Raw genomic sequence first — 19,900 nt, 5'->3', positions numbered from 1 at the left:
GGGGGGGTCCAAAGAAGGACTGCAAGGGGCTCTCAGTGCTCTGGGCAGGGGACAAGGTGGGGATCGGTCAGAGGCTGGACTCGATGGTCTCGGAAGCCTTTCCCAGCCTCCCTAATCCCGACTCTCCATGTCGGGACCCGCTCCCGGCGCCTGAGGGGAGCCGGGGGGGAACGGAGCCGTGTGAGGGCGCGGCCGGCAGGGGGCGCTCCCGGCGGTGCCCGCGGGCGGGACTGGGGGCGTGGCCACCTCAGACCCCGCCCCGCCCTCCGCGCTGTCCCCGCTGCCGCTCCGGGACGCGGCAGCAGCGCTGGCGCCATGGTGAAGATCGCCTTCAACTCGCCCTTCGCCCTCAAGGATGAGCCCAAAAAGGAGGCGGCTGAGGCGCTTGTGGCCGACAAGGTGCGGGCACAGGGATGTCCCGGCCGGCGGCGGCGGCGGGAGGAGCGGGGCGGTGTGAGGGGGGGCGCGAGGAGACGGAGCCGCCGCCATTTTCTCGCGGCCGGGGGAGGCAGCGGCGGCGGCCGCCGGGCTCTCGCTCGTGTGGCGGCCGCCCCGCCGCGCTCTGCTCGGGGCTCAGGGACCGACTCCCCTCAGCCTTGAGGGGCCGCAGGGCCCTGGTGCCGCGGTGCTGAACCGCTCCGCAGCCCTGTCGCGGTGCGACGTCCCGTGACACCCCCGGGCCAGCGCCGGCACCGGGTGTTTATGTCGAGCTGGGCCCGTGCCAGCACCGCGTTTCCTGACGGCGCTTTAAAGCTCCCAGCTCGGCCCTCTCCGGCCGGGGAAGCGCAGGGAGAGCCCCCCCGGCGCGGGCAGCGCTCGCTCGGCCGGCGCCTCCCAGGCAAACAAAGCGGGCTGAGGCTCGTCCTCCGCTCCCGGCGGCGCTCGGAGCCTCCCGGCAGCTGCGGTGAGGCGTCGGTGTCGCGCTTAAATTAAGAAACCTGCCATAAAGGGTTTTAAATAGAAACCCAGGCGAGCACCCTGTGGTTGGCTTTTCCTTCCCAGCGAGCTGCGCGTCGCTGGCTTGAGTGGAACTTTCCCAATTTGTGGGAAATTTGTTTTGAAGGTGTCGTGCGTTTTAGGCAGATGGAGGAGCTCAGCCTGTAGGTAAATACATCAGTGGCTCTAGACGGGGGAAAATGGCATGGGCTGAGTTTATTTCCAATAGGAGAGTAAGAAAATTTTAGAAACAGCAAAAGTTGTGGAGTTGGACTGTAGTTGTATTTTTTTTTTCTTCCCTTCTAAGCTGTAATCAGGAAAGCAGCTTCCCTACCAGCCTACACAGCCTCACCTGAAATAGCCTTCCTTTGGAAGGAGAAGGGATGCAGAATGATTTTCTTGTTCAGTGCACTCTTCTGAGCTGTCAGTTTGATGCGTGCACATTTAATACAGTAGCATTCAATTACAGGATCAAAAGGAGAGAAAGTGGGAAAACAAGGTGATAGAGGATTTAAAATTTGAAGATGTCATTAGTCTGGCCAGTTTCTTGAGGACAGGCTCTTCAGCTATTCCTGAGGCAACTGGTTATACTTATATTTACTAGCCCTGTACTGTGAGAGTTCTGACTGGAATAGTTCTAATAAACACACCTCTTTTTTCTGTTCTCATGAGAGCTGCTCCTCTCAGTTTGGAATATTTTGTGTGTTTGCACACACGTACGTGGGATTTTAACAACTCTTCACTCTGACTTCAGGGCTTGGAGTTGCATATAAACATCAAGTTCATAATTTTACTCCAAGACAAACTTGTTGGAGTGGTTGTTAATGTCTTCTTTAGCTGGAATATTTGTGCAGAACAAACAAGCTTAAAGGTTAATGTTGGCTGAAACAGCGCAATAAAAGTCCCCTGGAGTATCTGCAGAAAACCCTTGAGCTTGCAAGATATTCTCCCTGCAGGTTCTTTGGGGCTGTCAGCAGTGTTAAAACAAGTGATTTTTCTTCTTGTCTCTTAACCCTCGTTTGCTTTGCTTGTTACATCTTAGAGCTGCATTTTCTTTGTAGGTTTTTGACGACTTTTACCTGTTACTTTTGTGCAGAGGTTTTATAACCTGCTCAAGCGAAATCTTGCTATTATATTTCTCTTAGTAGCTCTCTCAACTCTTCCCTCTCAGGTTCAGCTGCCCACATTGCTGCTTAATATGCTCAAGTGCCTTTGCTTTGTTTGAAATAGGTGTAGTGCAAGTGTAGCTAATTAGATGTCGACATCACCCCTGCGCTGGGATGGCTGCAGTGCCAAAACTGGTGCAGACTGGTGTGTTCAAGTAGGGACAGGCTGGATGAGTAAGGTGCTCAAGGTGGAGGTGAGGGTGGGAGAATGTGGAGAGAACAGAATTAATCTCCATCTTACAGCTGCTTAACCCTGAAAAGAGATTTTCACACAGTGCCACAGAAATGTGGCATCATTCTGACTTGAAACTAGGGTTCGGCTTTGGTTTTTGTAGTTGGTTTCTTTTTTAACAAATGCTTCACATGCCAATTGTAGCAGCTTGTGTCCTGCTGAACCAACATTTTTGTGTTTGGAGGATGCGCGAGCGGAATGTGGGAGTATTGACTTTCACAAAACAGCTTGGGGTTTGTTTCAGCACTTGCATAACTGATGGCTTTGACTTTTATGCTGCTGCATCTTGCTGAGCTTGGAAATATTGCAGCCCTGGTGATAATGCTGGCGCTTGTTGGGAACACAGGTCACTAAATGTGTTGTGTTCTGCAGGACCCAAATAAAGAAAGGCCATGGAAGCTGCTGTGCCCAGCCTAGCCACTGATTCTGGGAACACCTCAAAGGAAAAGATCTTTTACTGTGAAATCCGATTTTCTTCCTTCCTGGCTGGGACAAAGAGCAGATCTTGAAAGCAAGCTATTAAATCCTGGAGTCAGGAATCATTAAAGGGACATTCTTGATGAAATATAGGGGTTATCTAAACATTTTGGGTTTGGTGGTGGTTTTTGTGTTTTGTTTTTTCCTTTTGAAGACTCAAGCCCAGTGTGTGATTCCAGGAGGGAATGTATCTTCTGATTGTTTGCTATTTGACAGCACTCTTTCTGTCCTCTTCACTTGGCTTGCAGCTGGAAGTCTGGGAAGGTGCTGCAGGAGCTCTGGAAGGTTAAATTTTCCTTTCAGACACCACCTCTGCCTTTGCAGTGAGGATTGCACAACTCACCACAGGAGAGTAGTTTCCTTTGGGTGTAGTCATCTTTGTTTGAAAGAACATTGGATGGGAGAAGACAAGCTGCTGAGCTAAAGAGAGAAGTTCCAGGCTGTTAGCAACAAAACTTCCTGAGATTGGGGTAGGAGAAAAGTTATTTTGAGGCTGTAAGGTGCCACGGGGACTTTTTTTTATCTGGCATAATTGGAAGCTATGTTTAAGCTGACGAGTCGTTTTCTCTCATAATGGACTTTGCTTGTTCATATTAAAAGTTCCAAAACCTGGTGACTCGTGTCAGTTGTCTGTTCCCCAGCCAAGAGACAAAGTTGCATCTTGGCTTCTTCTGTTAATCCAGCTTTGGGAGGAAAAGTGATGTTACTGCACGTGACAGCAAGAGGAGGAGGGGAAGAGGCTTTTGGGAAGAGGCCTGAAGACACTGTGTGCCTTTAATGACCTTGATGTACAAATCCTGCTTTTTGTACTACAGTGTGGCTGTAGCGCAGGATCTTTTTTACAGTTATTTAAGTTTTGTGCATCTCAAATAGTTTCTGGACAAAGGTTTGTCTAGGAAACATCCTCTAACTCAGAAAATACTCTTGGTGCTGTTTCTGATCTTTGTCTGATGCAGTAACATTTCATGTGAGTGTTTTATTTTATGATGCGGACCTGTAATTCCCACACCTAGAAGAAATAGGAGACAGTGGATCAAAGTGAAACAGTTGATAACAACTTTCTTTAAATTCAGAGCAGCTGCCCTTTCTCAGTTCTCCTCTTCTTTATTTAAAGGACCCAGAAGTTGCCACACACAGGGGTGAAAACTCATCTGGAAGATGTCTCTTGACTCTGCTGGGCCTGGCGTTCATCTTGGCAGGGGTTGTTGTGGGTGGAGCCTGCATCTACAAGTACTTCATGCCAAAGGTAATCTGAGAGTTCTTTTTTATTTAAACAGCATTGGTTAAAAAAAGTATAAATGGATTATCACTAGACTGGAAAGATGAGGGGGAAAGAAAGATGATGAGGACATGCCGAGTGTGTGTCCTTCAGGCGTGACAGACCTGTGCTCAGTCTCAGCAGGCAGAAATGTGGTGTTAAAGCTGCTGCGTGCCTTACCTGCCCTTGCTCGTGTCCCAGCACAAGGTGTACCGTGGGGAGATGTGCTACTTTGAGAACGAGGGCCGGGAGCGCGCGGTGGAGCCGTACTTCCTGCCCATCGCCGAGGAGGCCGACATCCGCGAGGACGACAACATCGCCATCATCGACGTGCCCGTGCCCAAGTTCTCCGACAGCGACCCCGCCGCCATCGTGCACGACTTCGACAGGGTCAGTGCTGGGGCACCCACAGCTCCGGGATTGGCTCTGGGGCTGGAAAGCTCCCTGTCAGCACAGGCTGCTCCTTGGGTTTAAGCGTGGCAGAGCTGACCCTGTGAACTCTGGAACAGAGGGATTAACTCTGCACGGGTGGTACAGTCACTGTGGGTAGGAACTCAGAGTTGTTTCTCAGAAAATGCATCTGAGTGCTGTTCAACTCTATTGTTGCCCATGGGATATCTGAAAATGCCACTTGCTGTTGTAAAGAATCCCATGTAAATGGAGAACATCATAAACGTGAGTTAAGGAACTGAGGACTCAGCACAACATCACAAGAAAATGTAGAATTGCAAACAGGCATCAGCCTTGGAGACGGGCATTGAAAAATCATTTCAAGCAGCTGAAACCTAGAACCTGACAGTGCTGTGGTAGTTGCATGGAGTTTCTGTAAGGCAAAGAGGAGAGGGTGGCTTTCTTTTGACTTTTCTATCAAAGTTGTGTTGATAGTGTTAACATTATCCTCAGTCAGCTGTAAGAGCTCTCAGAGGTTGGTTATAAATCCAGCCTTAGCAATGCAGATAGAATAAACAGATAATTCTGGTTGCTGCAGTTCTTGTGCTCAGTGGCAATGCTGATGAGATTTTTGTAGGGATTAGCACTTTTCCTGAAGAACTATTTAAAGGGAATCATTGTTTATCAGCAGCTGGATACCTTTTGTTTGCACTGTGCTTAATTAGACTTTTTCAGTTATGAGATCATACTCCCAAATACTTCCTCTGTGTTAGTACAAACTGTACTCCTTTACTATTATGGCAGAAGGTGCTTTTGTATTCAGCTTTCTCTTATCTAGGAAAGGTTTTTAAACTATTGCTGGTTTGCCAAAGTGGTCACAGTTCAGTTCTTACATTGGGCAGTTCCTGAATGCATCACTTTTGTAGTATCTGTTAGTGATCTCCAGCTTTTTTAGGTTGCCTTGCTCCTGGTGGAATTGTGTTCTCCTAATCAAAGGCCCCAGACTAATTAAAAACTTGTTTTAAAAACAGCTTTTGACAGCGTATCTCGACCTGCAGCTGGGGAACTGCTACGTGATCCCGCTGAACACTTCCATAGTCATGCCTCCAAGGAATCTGATGGATCTCTTCGCCAAGCTGGCGGTATGTGGGAGCTTTGCTGCTGGGTTCTGCTGACAGCTTGCCTTTGCTGAGAGTGCTGGGTGCTGCTCCTGAACTCCAGGCCCTTGCTAGAACTGTCCTCCCTCCATCAAAGTCCATAATCCCCCGGCTCAGTCACTGCACTGAAGTTAAGGCCAGCTGTCAGTGTATATTATGTTGAGTAGATTCATGCCTAATGCTCTTATTAATACCTGGCTTTATGAGAGCTGAAAGCAACCAGCAGATAAGGTTAAATTTAGCTGTTAGAAAGGAATTTGATAAAGCTCCAAATATGATTGAAAGCCTAAACCTGAGAGTTACTCCCGGCAAGCTCACTCGCCCCGTGAGGGTTTTGCTGAAAAGAACAATGTGAACTTGTTCCCCAGTTATTGGCACTGCAGTTATGAGATCACCACAAGCATTTGACTCTTCAGTGACTAAAAGTGGTGTTTTTCCAAGATGATTTATGGGTCAAGTTGATAGAGCTGGCTGCTGCTTCCCAGTTAAATGCAATACTTGGCTATCATGCATCAAATTGACTTTGAAAAAATCATTGGCTCTCTTACACCTGGTTCTAGAGGCCACTGATCTAGTTTTGCTTGTTGCATTCTCTTTTATAGCTCTATGAAGAAAAGTTTTAAGTGTATGTGCCTGCCACTGTTTTTAGGGAGTTGGGGGGTAGGAAGCTGTTTCAGTAGTGCTGGGAGTATCTGGTGAAGCCTTTTATAGGTTGCCTTGCCTTTTTTATATTAGAATTATGTTGCCTCAAACCTGGAGTCTTTCACAATATTTTGTTTCTCTTTTAGCTGCAAACTTTGTGTACAGATAAACCTGACCAGGTTCTATTTACATTTGCTTCACATGAGGCTTGCAGAGTTGAGATTAATTGTGCTTTGTTTGAGTGTAACTGCAGCTGTTGGAAATGGCCTCTGTCAGTTTTTAACTTCTCTGGTATGAGACTGGTTGACCTCAGTGTATCTTGGTATTAAAACTCTGCTGCTTGAATCCCTTCCAAAGCAGAGAGTGAAATGTAGTGGTTTGTCCCTTGTTAGCAGTAGTCTTTACCTTCAGGCTTTGTCTCTTCCAGACTGGCTCTTACCTGCCCCAGACGTACCTGGTGCGTGAGGAGATGGTGGTTACAGAGGAGATTGATAACGTGTCTGACCTGGGCATCTTCATCTACCAGCTCTGTGTGGGGAAAGAGACCTTCAGGCTTCAGCGCAGAGACCAAATCATGGGTAAGTTCCCCTCAGGAAAAATAAAATGTATTGTTTAACTAGGGAAGGGATAAATACTTAAACCTGGGGAGTTTTTAATCTGGGGAATCTGAGTGTTCAGCAGAAGCCGAGGCTACTCCTGGCCCTGCTGGGTATTTCCCCTCCCTTCCTGTCTGAATGTGAACTGTCATTTGAACATGCTGAGAAAGTTTCAGTTACACAATTACAGGTTACATGCCCAAACCAAATTTAAGTCTGTTTCTGTTCCAAGTTGTGCTTGAAGTTAAGTTAGTTTGACCCTAAACTTCACATAATCCATCAGATAATGTAAGTCTCTGTAGGCGCAGCTTATTCTGTCCTTGTCCTATCTAAAACTGGGTTACAGGAGCACCAAATAAAAACATTTTCTTCTGCTTTACTTGCTCTGAAAAAAAAAGTTATTGAACAGTGAGCTCTGGACATCCCAGACTTCCTCTCTGAAAGAGGAAGAACACTCCAGAAGAACTGCTGAGCTCTGGTTCTTTATTGCCTCTGTGCTCCTGCCACCCCCTGCCAGGGACTAAGCTGAGGTGTCTGCTCTAACTACTGGGACAAGGCCTGGGGGGCAGAAATCTGACATCATGAATTTTGTTTCAGTGTAGCTCAAAGCATTTCATATTTGCTGCTCGCACTAAACACAGTGAGCTAACCCTTTGTCAGTTAGAGCCTTTCAGAATGCAAATGTTTGGTTTGTCAGGACTCTGTGCTCTGGTTTGGCTGCCAAGCTCTTAGGCAAGAGTTTCCTCAGCTCAGTTGCAGCATCGGGAGCCGCATCTGCTGCTTGCTGCACACAACATCCTGTTGTGGATGGCAGCAAGGCTCCCTCTGTGGGAGCAGCAGAGGGGTTTGTGCAGGGCACATGAAGGAACACTAAACACCCTGCCCTCATGGGAGGCAGAGGCGTGTGACTGTGCTGTTGTGAGAATGATTTTGGGAACAAAGCTAAATTGACAGCTGCCGAGTCTATAGACAGCTCTGTGAAGAGTGTTTATGATGTTCCCTGAAATCATCCTGCTCTAACATGTTGTTGACATCTTTGCTGCAGAGTAAAAGATTCCTGCAGAGAATTTGTACAAAAGGATTCTGGTAAATGGAAATCGTTTCCTGGTACAGCTGCTGTGCTGTAACTCTCCTTGTTTGCCTGTGGAGGGGAGAGGGGGGGAAATCTGATCCAACTGAGGAGAAAATTGTTCAGGGACAAGTCTTGCCTTGCCTTCCCCATCTCATTTGTAGCACACAGTGTACGAGCCGTGTCACAGAAATGAGACTGCAATGGGTGAACTCCTGGAACTTCTGTGAAAAAGTCTTTTCATTTATTCTCATTTAGCTAGTGCTGCCTTGGCTCTCAGCTCTTGTGGAGTTTGTGTGTTCATCTCTTAGATCAAACTGACCTCATGTGCTATGTCAATTCCCTGGAGTTGTAACTTGGAGGTGTGGAAGAAACCCAGGTCAGGCTGTTAGGTGGGCTCTGGAAACTTCACCTCCATCCTGATGCCTTGGGATTTTAGGTGTTTATAAACCAAAGCAGTGCCCTGCTGGGATTGGGTTAAGAGCTGGTGCTTCTCTTGATTCATCTGAACAATTATCTGCTTATTAAACAAACTAAATCCTTCTCAATTATTGCAAATGGAAGGGTTGAGGAGAGCAGCTCTTTGATGGTAAGACTGCTGTGTTCCTGTCTCTTTCTGAGCCACAGCTGGTACAGGTAAGCTGCCTGGGTCAGACCCAGTGCTGGCAGGTCCCAAAATAGAGAAAATCACTTTAATAGTGTTAGGAAGAACCAGAGTGAGGTAAATCCTCCCAAGGTGAAGTGCTCTGCAAAGCTTATCCTGTGCAAATGCACACTGGGTGAGGGATTTGGGATGGAAAATATCCATAGCAGGTTCTGGTGGCAATTACTGGCTGGAGAAACTCAGTGCACTGAGCAGTTGTGTCTTGCAATGGCGGAAGGCTGGCAGTGCTTGCTCTGGGCTGGGGATCCCTTCACTCAGCCTCTTGTCCTCTCTCGTCCCCAGGTGTGCAGAAACGGGCAGCGGAGAACTGTCACTCAATCAGACACTTTGAAAACTCTTTCGTGGTTGAGACAAAGATCTGTCAGCAGTGAAAGGTGACAGATGGGAGGTGACCAGGTCACACCTTCTTGGAGAAGTCAGCATTAGACATCGACTTCTGCAATTAAACCGTGCAGTGATAATCAAAAGCCTTATGCATTTTCTGTGTATTGCTTGTATTTCAGAAGACAAAGTCACCATTTCAGCTTTTGTTGATCCTTGGTATAACTTTTTAGTTGTCTCATGTAAAACTTAAATTTGAGTAAGGTTTTTTTAGAAGGCTAATATCAGTTTATCTGTTGAATGTGTTTGATTTAGTGTAATCTGGGAATGGCAGAAAAATATATATATATAAAAATGTTAACCAGTTCCTTGGCTGGAACCAGTTATGTTCACCTTAACTTTCACAGAATGATTAATATTAATAATCTGTGGTTTGCACATCTTGTGTAGTTCTGTAGAATAGCTCTGCACTCCGTATCCTGGCTCAAAAACCTTCCTGATCTGGCTCATTAAAGGTTTATTTTAACGACCATGTGTGCAGCATGTAAAATCCAAGCTCAGTGATCAGAAACCTTTAACACTACCCTGTTTCTTTTTGTGCAATTACTGTATTGAATTCGTATGTATATTTGGAACCTTCCCTGAGCTTATGTTGAGTTCTTCTCCCTTAGTTTGGTTTTGTGGCATTTAGTTGTTAGATTCTGATAGAGTTGCTCTTAAAGCTTGTCAGTATTTTTGGTTATGACTTGGTTTATCCTGTAACTTCCTATTTCCAGGGTCTGTTCTGGTATAGCTCACTTGTGAACGTGACTGTAGTTGTAAACCTAAACTACTTGGGCTTATATAAAACTTTTTAGATCAACTTTTTATGAGCAAGTAGCATTACTGCTGCAGTCAGAGCATTGTTCCCTTTTTTTGGAAAGCTGCAGTCTAAAAAGAATGAAGAATTAGTGTCCTGCAGTTGATAAACTTGAGAGTTTTATTAAGGGACTTTATATTGGCATAAATTCTGCAACCCTATAATAAATGTTTCTCTAAAACTTTGGTGTTTGTGTTGTGTTTGGTGCTCAGAGGTGAGGGGGTGATGCTGTGGGCCTGGGGCAGTGTGCATTGCTCTTCTCTTACCTCTCTTACTTCTTTTTAAGCTTGTGAAGCTGAATTTCCTCTTCTGCTGCTGTGGAAATGTTTTGTGGTGCCAGCCAAGCTCGAGGAACAGAGGGAAGAACAGAGAGCTCTCCAAAGAGGATCCCCAGGGGCAGCTCTGGGGGTGTTCACTGCAAGGACAGGGTGTATTTACAATTCATTTGAATATTGCTGGTGATGAGGCTGTGATGGAAGGTTTGCCTGTCCCAAGTGCTCCTGGGTGTTAATGAGGGGCTGTACAGAGGTTAATGAATCCTCAGCTCTGACCCTGAGCTTTGCTGGAAGCTCAGACAGGAGAGTCCTGCCCTGGAAGTGCTGGGGCTCAGAGCTAAAGTGTTCCTGACCCCTGTGGCTTTCCTGGAAAGTGCTTGGGATTGTGCAGCTGGAAGGAAAACAGGATTTCTGCACAGAGAACAGGGGAGGGAGAGGTGTCTGTAGGAGTTGCTGCTTTGTCATTGCTTGCAGGAGAAAGGAGAACACAGGAATTTTAGCACAGAAGCTAACACAGCTCTTCCCCCAAGGATGTGTCCCAAAACCAGAGCTTTGGCTCTAAAATGGGGTGTGTAGGAGAGTATTTCAGTGAAGTATGTAGTGAAATAAAATGCTGTAGAAAGCTCTGATTCCTGTCACTGTGAGCCAGGTTCTCCTCACTCACAGGTGTTACTGGGAGAAGCAGCCGCCCTGGGGAGCTTTCCTTCCTGACTTTGTGTCCTTGGACAAGGGGTGATTCCTGCTCCTCTGGATTGGCTGGGGGATAACCAGAATGGGTTCTTTTAAAGCCTTCAGCTGAAGGACTTGGAGGTGTGTATTGGTTGTGGAGAGCAAGAAGCACCTGCTTGTAGCATTGAGGTCTGATTTTATGGAAAATGAAACCCAGGAATTGTTCTTTGCCCAGCTCAGTGTGTCCATGCAGTGGATGCACCTCCAGGCAGGAATGCTGGACCTGCTTCCACATGGGCTGGAACACTTTCTGTACCTTTGGAACAAAGTGAAGGCAGTTCTTTAGGATGTTATTGGATGTTCCAGGCAGGGAGCCAGGGACTGGAGGAACAGATTGTTCTCACCTACCTGCTCTGAGGTGAGCTGGGTTTGGTCCCACATGCGCTCTGGTGGCCTTGTGATCTATCCCTAAGTGTTTTAGGCTGGGGCCAGATGCCCAAGCCAAAATACTGGAATTGGAACGTTTTCTTGGGATCTTCTAATGCTGTGTTTGGCTTTGAGCAGCTTTGGCTGTGTTCAGCTGGGCTATAGAAGCAGGAAGGAGCACGAGTTGGAGCAGTCCTTTGCACCAGCAGATGGCACAGGCAGCAAACACTTGGGTGTAAACTGTGTGTAACTGGTAAAAACTTGCTGTGTTCACCCAACACACAGTTTTTCAGCTATTTTACCAAAATTAAACCTAAAACTGGTTTGATCAAAGCTTCATCCAGCTGGTGCTCAGTGTCTTTACTTTGTTTTTATCTATAGTAAGGAACATTTTTATACCTGTGTAAAACCCAGTTAATATCTGAGTAGAACTGTACTACAGACATGGGTGTGGGTACTGAGGGGGTGACACTGCCAGGATGCAAATGCAAACTCAATTACTGTAAGAGCTTCATTTACATCTGTGTTTACTGCAAAAGCAACCTGTGGGCATGGGACAATCAGCACGATCTCTGCAGGGACTTTGGGCAGCTTCCTTGGGGGAACTGGCAGGTTCATTTTCTGACCCAAGAAATTCAAAATTAGATGTAAATTTTAAATACCTTTTTCAACATGAAGTTGGCAATGCAGCACTTTGGATATTTCCTCTTCCAGCATTACATGTGAGTTCATTTGGGGGTTTTTAATCAGAAAAACATGTAAGAAACAATTATTAAAAGCACAGTTGATTTTGGTTCTCAGAGGAGATGCTGCTGCCCTTTGCAGAATGTGCTGCTCTGTGTGACTGCTGAGGTGTGGGTGGCTGTGGTGACAGACTCTTCCATTAGAATATGTAATGGTCTAAATTAGAGCTTCATTCTCCTCCAAGCTTACTGTTCATAAAAATCTATAAAAATTAAACTTCTTTGCATATATAAATATCTTGAGATGAAGATCTGGAGAAAAAAAAAACAGGGATAGTGTGGAGACCTTTGAAAGACACCCTGAGGCCTCAGGCTGGTATGAAAAGGAGCTTTAGCACCTCAGACTTGATAAACTGCTTGTCTAAACCAGGCTTTTCTGGCAATAAGCTCAGCTCTGTGCAGGGCCCACTGCAGAGCAGCTGTGCTTGATGTGGCAGTGAGAAACTGTCACCTCCCACCCCCAGGTCTGTGCAGGGCTGGGGGACACAGCCTGCTGCGACTCCAGCAATTCTGGGCTGGCTCCTGTGGACTTTGTTAGTTCTTGGAAAACTCCCCAAAATCCAGCTGTGCTCAGCAGAGTCTGGGGTGAGCTGAAATCTGAGCACCCTGGACCTGAAGAGAACCCATGTCCCACAATCCCAGGATGTTTGGGCTGGAAGGGACCTGAAAACTCATCCCATTCCATCCCTTCCCACAGGCAGGATCTTTCCACTATCCCAGGTTGCTCCAAGCCCCATCCAGCCTCGTCGTGGACACTTCCAGGGATCCAGGAGCAGCCATAGCTTCTCTGGGCACCCTGTGCCAGGGGAGAATTTCTTCTGTATATCCAATTTTCCCATCTTTCAGTGTGAACCCAATCCCCCTTGTCCTGTCACTGTACTTCCTGATGAACATTCCCTCTCCAGCTTCCTTGTAGTCCCTTCAGACACTGGAAGGTCTCTTCTTCCAGAACCTTCTCCATGCAGAACATCCCCATCTCTCCCAGCCTGTCTGCACAGGGGAGGTGCTGCAGCCCCTTAACAGCTCGGCCTCCTATGGGCTCATTCCAGCAGCTCCATGTCAGGGACGCTACACTGGACACAGCACTGGACACAGCACTGCAGGTGGGGTCACAGCAGAGCTGTGTAGGACCAGCTAAATGGGGTGCAGCCCCCAAAACCTCCAGTTTGTGGCTGCAGCACCCCCCTGGGAGGGCTGAGCTCGAGGTCAGGCTTGGAAGGATTAAAGCTGCTTTGCCTGTCCTAATTCCAGGCCGGATGGGGGATGGCTCTGCTGCCAGCTGTGGCACAGAGCCCAAATGCCAGCACTGATTGAAGCTTCCAGGCTGCCACCAAAATAATTACAATACGGATAATTACAGTAACATTATTGCATTAACATTATTTCTTCATTGTGAGTATATATTTGTGATATTACCTAGGCAATAGGATGGGTGTATTTCCTGCCTTGAGAGTAATTAGAGGCTCTCCACCTCCCACTCCACCTCCCAAGGAAATTATTTCTTATAGTTTAACTATTCTGTTTACTTGAATGTATTTTCTCTCTTTTTGTGCTGTGACAGTCCAGAATTCCACCTTAACAGATGTGAGAGTGAATTTCCTGTCTGCAGATTCATTCTCACTGTGGATGGTGTTTGTGTCTTGCAGAAATGTTTGGGCTCTCCTGAGCTGTTCCATTTTAGGGCTTGTTGATGTTTGGAGCTGTTGTGGGTTAAATCCATGGGTGGACACCTGATTCTGGAACAAGGAACTTCCTTCCCACAAACCTAATCCCTTGTTGGTGTGGAACCCAGTGCTTTTATTCTGGAATGAGAGTGTCAGCATGTGGGATTCATCAGGAATGGATCCATGGATGGAGAAGGTTTAGGTGGGATATTGCAAAGAAATCCTTCCCTGTGAGGGTGGGGAGGCCCTGGCACAGAGCGCCCAGAGAAGCTGTGGCTGCCCCTGGGAGTGTCCAGGGCCCGGCTGGATGGAGCTTCAAGCACTCTGGGATAGGGGAAGGAGTCCCTGCCCATGGAATGAGATCACCCTAAAGGTCCCTTTCCACCCAAGCCATTCCATGGTTCTATGGATAAACCTACACCTTCCACCTAAATGCCCCAAAATCCCTTGGGAGGGAAGGGCTGTGGAGGCTGTTTGGTTCTGTGGTGTGATGATCTCAGTGCTCACTTGGTGATAAGTAATTCACTCCTTTGGATTCTCTGCCCTTGGTTGTAGCTTTTGTCATCTCACGTTCTCAGCCCTTTGCACTAATTAATCCTTAATTTTTAAAAAAAAAATAAGAGTGATGTAGAAGCCCCACTTCAGACCACACTTCCCTTACCAGTGTGTGTTGTCACCCAGCCCGAAGCTGGAAGCAGTTACAGTTTTGCCTCCTCATCTCATGACCAAAAAACCCCAATCAGGCGGGAGGATCAGACTTTCACACACCCGGGGCCGACGCTTCCGTGGTGAGCGGGGCCGCTGCTGCTCCCCGCCCGTGAGCAGCCCGGGGGCACGGGAAGGGCTCTGTGCTTATCAGACCCATCTGCGAGCTGCCTTCCCTCCTGCTCCCCCGGCCCCTGTGCTGCTCCGGGCTCACAGGGCACTGCTGCATCCCTGGAGGATGCTCCAAAGCCACGGCTCCTCCTCTTCCCCCATCTCCAGGGGTTTGCCGTGGTGAGGCTGTGCTGGTGGAGGTGGCTGAGCACAGCCTGCCCAGGATTGCTGCCTGCTGGGGCATTTCTCAGGCCCTGTTTTCCCCCTTGATTGAGGGAAAACCAAATTTGTGGCTGTCTGAGGAAAAAGCGAGCTGCAGGTCTTCAAAGCCTTTAAAATCCCAGAATGGTTTGTGTTGGAAGGAACCTTAAAGCCCACTGAGTTCCAACCCCCTGCCAGTTCACCTCCCCTAGAGCAGAAACACTTTGTGTTTCTCCAGTACATATCCCATTTGCAGTTATATTGGCTAACACATGCATTTATCCTTTTGCAGACCCATATATCCCAGTATTTGTTGTTTCTCAGTGGAGCTGATGGTTTCCTTCCACAAAATTCTGCATTCTGTTTTCTCCATATATTTTGATTTTCTTGGTTTTTTGTGTTTTCATTTATATTTTCTTTGAAAAAACCAACCAGAACCCTCTTGTGCTTGAAGGCAACATGTGTCCTCTGCAGAGCTGAGATCTCTGCAGAGCATGGTGATGATTTGAATCAGATTTTGAAGTCCCATTCAGGGATTTGAACCAGGGATTTAATGTCCCATTAGAGACTCTAGGCTGGGGCAGACAAGCCCAGAGGAAGAAATTTTGGGTGAAGGAACTCAAGGAGCAGCATGACACCAAAGTGGGCAGTGCTGCTGTTCTTTTTGGCTTTGGGATGGTGCTGCTTTAGGATTTTGAGGCTGTTGAGCAGCAGGAACAGGCTGGGCTGTGGGCTTTGATGGTTTGTGTTGATTCAGTTAATTAAGAAACGTCTCATTCAAACAGCACCTCACAGCTCTCTGAGTTTCAGCTTCTGTTTCATTCAGGTCTCCTGAGAACTTTCTCTGGAGCTGTGCAGAGGCTTGTGTGACCACAGGGAGTTACTCTGCCCTTGAATATCCAGTGTCCTGGGGCTGTGGATTTGTCCCAGATAATGGCACTGGTCACAGGACCGGTGATCTGATGGCACATGAGGGAAAGGAGTCAGCCAAAACAAGAGCTTGGGTGGGTTAAATCCTTTAAAATATTTTTTTCCCCTTGGGACTTGTGGGAGTGCAAGTGGGGAGGCCAAGCTGGACATTGTGGGTGGTAAAAGCCATGACCTTCCATGAGCTGGGGCCTCACCAAGATATTCCCTTTTCACAGCTCTGTTGGGCCCCTGGGAAAATGGGAGATAAATTGAGTGGTTCAACCTCACAATTCCTTATGACACTCAGTCACGTTGTTGTGTTCATCCTGCCTTTGCTGGTTGCTTGGACTTTTCATTTTTTTTCCCTGAATTCAGAGGGAAAAATGGAAGTGGAAGGAAACTTGAGCAAAATAGTATAGAAAATTATTATCTCGATGATTGGAGCTCAGCCTCGTGGTGGCCATGGAGGTGCCTGACCTCCAAGGAGCTTCATTTTCCCCCTCCCTTTTACCTCCTGGTGGCACCTCTGGGTAGCCCAGGACAAACACTGGCCCTGACAGGGTTGGTGTGACCTAAGGGACAGGAGCAGAGCTGGAAACAGGAACCAGACCCAGGTCTTCCCCTCGGAGGCAATGACATTGCTACATTTTTTCTCTATTATTTTGTTCTCATGGTTTTACATAACCAAATCTATTTTCTAAATCAGATATTTGGCCACAGCTGTAGATGGTGTGGATCAAATTCTCAGTTTATCACCCCAAAGGCTGCAGCTCCTCTGCCCTGACTTAAGTGGCAGCATGAACCAGGCACTGCCTTGATGGATCCGCCTTATTTTTGGTCATGATGTTTATCAAAACATCTCTGACAAGATTTTAGCTTTTTTTTTGTGTGTGTGTTGGATGGGATGGGTTCATATTTGGGTCACTCTCTGGAGGTTGTTTTTAATTATTGAGGTCTGAGGAACAGAGTCCAGCAGTGCCAGGGTGCTCTGTGTGTGCATTTACACCCCGTGAGCTGGGGCAGAGGCTCATTTTTAACAGCAAAGTGAAAAAGGAAGTAAAAACTGCAGTAAAATGTGTCAAAGCTGCCTTAACCCCAGCAGGAAAGTCTAATGAGTTACAGAGAAATGGGGACTCTGCTCAGGATGTTGAGCAACCATGTGACAAAACAGCAAATAAAACAGTGCTGGTAAAAGGAAAGATGTGTGAGAGGACAAAAATTCTGCTTTGGTAGGAGAAGCTGTAAATGAGCCCTTTCCATGGCAAAAGGGATCTCTGGGGTTCCATGGATGGCTCATGGTGGTGGCAGAGGATGAGGAGGGTGCTGGCAGTGTTGGAGGACACAGGGCAGGAGATGTCTGGGGGCTCTGAGCTCTGTGAGGTGTCACCTGACCTGAGGCTGGGGCACAAATCCCACAGAAGAGGAGGAGGAGGGGGCAGGAGGGAGGGACACCCAAAGGTGCCACCATGGGATGGCTCAAAGCAGCAGTGACATGGAGCTAAAGTGGGGAATTCATCAGCACCAGAACTCGGGGGGTGCTGGGGGTTCAGGTGGCCAGGGAGGGGAGGAGGCTCTGATCCCATCAGGGAAGGGAAGGGAAGGGAAGGGAAGGGAAGGGAAGGGAAGGGAAGGGAAGGGAAGGGAAGGGAAGGGAAGGGAAGGGAAGGGAAGGGAAGGGAAGGGAAGGGAAGGGAAGGGAAGGGAAGGGAAGGGAAGGGAAGGGAAGGGAAGGGAAGGGAAGGGAAGGGAAGGGAAGGGAAGGGAAGGGAAGGGAAGGGAAGGGAAGGGAAGGGAAGGGGCTGTGCTGCCGCTGCTGTGCCAGCTGTCACATGCGAGGGCAGCTCTGAGTCTCAGCGTGCGCAGGAAAAGCCCCAAGGCAGCCGCTGGGTCTCTTCTCAGGGAGAGGCGGTGCCCGGGGGAGTGAGAGGTTGGGCAGCTGCTGCTGGGCAGGGAGCCCGGGGAAGGCGATGGAAACGGGGCAGGGTTGGAGCAGACCCAGAACTCTGCTTCCCCTGACCCTGCACCCTCAGCCCCCTTGTGCCAGGGGTGAGTAAGGCTCCCGAAACACTCACTGCTCCTTCTGAACAGCTCAAGCTCCCCAGGCATCCCTCAAAGCACCCCTGAGGCTGCACTCTGGCCACAATGGCTTTCCTCTGGCCCAGCAGGAATTAAAGCTGATTCTGTGCCCAGAAGGCACCGGGCACTTCAGCCCAGAGCCAGCCCGGTGAGGGCATGGGCAGAGCTCAGTGCTTTGCTGCTCAGTGCTAACAACCAGAGGAATAAAGGGGATATTTGGGGGTTCGGGTGCTTCTGTTCTCAATTACTGCTCATTCAGATTCCCATTCCAGCACTGCAGACCAGATTATTCAGATTATTTCAGAATATTCTGAGTTGGAAGGGACTCCTAAGGATCACTGAGTCCAGCTCGTGGATCCTGAGACACTAAAACGACAGGAGCATGGCAAAAATGCCCATGGCATGAAAACCCACCTCCTGCTAATCTAAGGAGCACCTTGGTTTTGCAGTTGTTGGTGGCAGCATCCCCAGGGGCTGTGAGACCTCAGTGTGGCCCCAGCAGATGCCACCTGGAGCAGAGGTGCCCTGGGGGAGGGCAAGGAGGTGTCCCCTGATTTCATCTCGTGTCACCAACCCCGACTGTGGCACAGACTTCCTGTAAAAAAAGATAATTAAACTCATTTGAATAAGTGGCAGGGGGGAAGGTGCTGCTGCACCCACAGGATTTTCTGGGTGGAAAACTTCAGCTGCTTGAGGTTTCCGTCTCTGAACAATTTCTGAACTTCTGACACCACTTCATGTAACAACCTTTTCCCCTCAGGGGCTAAAAGTGACTCTGGGGGGTTGGACAGGGCCACCCTGGTCCCCTGCCATGGTGGCCAGAAGGGACAGGGGTGGGCTGGATTCCTGAAGCTGGAGGAATTCCTGTTATCCTGGGAAACCTGGCCCTTGACTTTCCACCCCACTGCAACAAGAAGAGTCAAATAATTTCAGAGAACCATCTAAAATGCTCTGCAGGTGCTCAAATCCACGTGCTGCCACATGTTCATGTGCACTGGTGATGCAGGGGGGAGAAGGAGCCAGGAATTACATTTAAAAAACATTTTTAGAAATGATTATTTTATTATATACAACAGGAAATATAAAAATAAATATTTTTTTTTGTCACTGTGAATGTGGTTTCAATGAATTATCAGCGCTTGCTCAGCCATCAGGCACTGGCTCAGATTCCTGTAGGGAAGAGGTGGTGGAGTTTTCCTTTATTATATGAAAAAGCTTTTGAAAATAAAAGAAACTTCTTGTGTTCTGACACTCTCTGGGCTTCACATCATTTTCCTACAATGTGTATTTCCCTTATATAAATTATAAAACAACATTTGCATAAATAAAAAATGATACTGTCACAGAAAAATAACATTTTACAAGAAGGTGCAAATGAAATACCAAAGTCAAGCCTGAAGTCTCTTTGGTTTGAATTTAAAGCAAATATTAAAACAACATCCACTTTTGAGCCTTTATTAAAAATCTCTCATGGCACCTTTGACTTTGCTTCCAGGGAGTTCCCATTACAGCAAACTTTGGAAAGGTTTGGATCCTCTGAATCCTGCTGCTGGTAATGGGGAGTGGATGTGATGGCTGTGGGTCAGTTATCAGTGAAAGGGAAATAATTTGCCCCATTTTTGGTGAAAAGAGGACCTGAAAGGCTTGATGGACACCTGGCTTGAATAAATACCCTCCAAGCACAACCCCTTGGTTCAAAACCCAAGGCATGGCTCTAACCCTTGTCTTTGCACCCAAAAGTGGGAACTGATGGCAGAAAAATAGTGTGTGGAAGCTTCCCTGGCTGTGTGATTTGTGGTGATGGCATTTGCTAATCCCCCAAATGAGGCTTCATTAATTATTTAAGTAGGAAGTCCTTTGGGGCCTCCTACTCCTCACTCATGCTCAGCGTGGCTGGAGCAGGGTCTGGGCACTCTCTGGAGAATCAGTCTCTGCTGAATTGTCTTGTGCTTCAGAAACAGAGAATATTGTGGCATCCAGTGATTTTTAGGATCAGATTCTTTCTGCACAGCAAGACCCAAGAATCTTTGCTGTTTCTTCCTGACCAGGACATGGCTGGATGCTGCCATGGGTGACAGAGGGACATGGGTCACCTCTCCCATGGGTCCGTGACTCCTGCTGCCCAGCTGAGGAATGGAAATGCTCCTATTTCTATTCAGTGAAAATTTGCACCTGAAATATTAAATCAACACATTTTTGGCCAGGTTTGGGTATTTTTGAGGAGGGGGTTGTTTGTTTATTCCAACCCTCACCAAAAGCAGAAGTTTCAGTTGTTCTCAGTGTCCTGAGGGAAAAAATTGTGGCAAAGGCCAAAATGTAATGAATATTGGGAGTGCTGGCAGCTGTTTGGGAAA

At 47.7% G+C, this 19,900-nt stretch overlaps 1 protein-coding gene across 1 annotated transcript; it reads left to right on the top strand.

Moving 5' to 3' along the window:
* The first annotated feature begins 258 nt into the window (after positions 1 to 258).
* Positions 259 to 9,948, top strand: ITM2A (integral membrane protein 2A). The gene is made up of 6 exons (XM_084213256.1): positions 259 to 399; positions 3,926 to 4,057; positions 4,271 to 4,459; positions 5,491 to 5,601; positions 6,686 to 6,836; positions 8,870 to 9,948. The coding sequence occupies exons 1-6, from the start codon at positions 316 to 318 to the stop codon at positions 8,956 to 8,958; spliced, it is 756 nt and encodes a 251-aa protein (XP_084069382.1). The 5' UTR covers positions 259 to 315; the 3' UTR covers positions 8,959 to 9,948.
* The last annotated feature ends 9,952 nt before the right edge of the window (positions 9,949 to 19,900 follow it).

Source organism: Fringilla coelebs (assembly GCF_963513975.1).
Source record: "Fringilla coelebs genome assembly, chromosome: 11".
NCBI lineage: Eukaryota > Metazoa > Chordata > Aves > Passeriformes > Fringillidae > Fringilla > Fringilla coelebs.
This window is presented reverse-complemented; position numbering and strand designations above follow the sequence as displayed.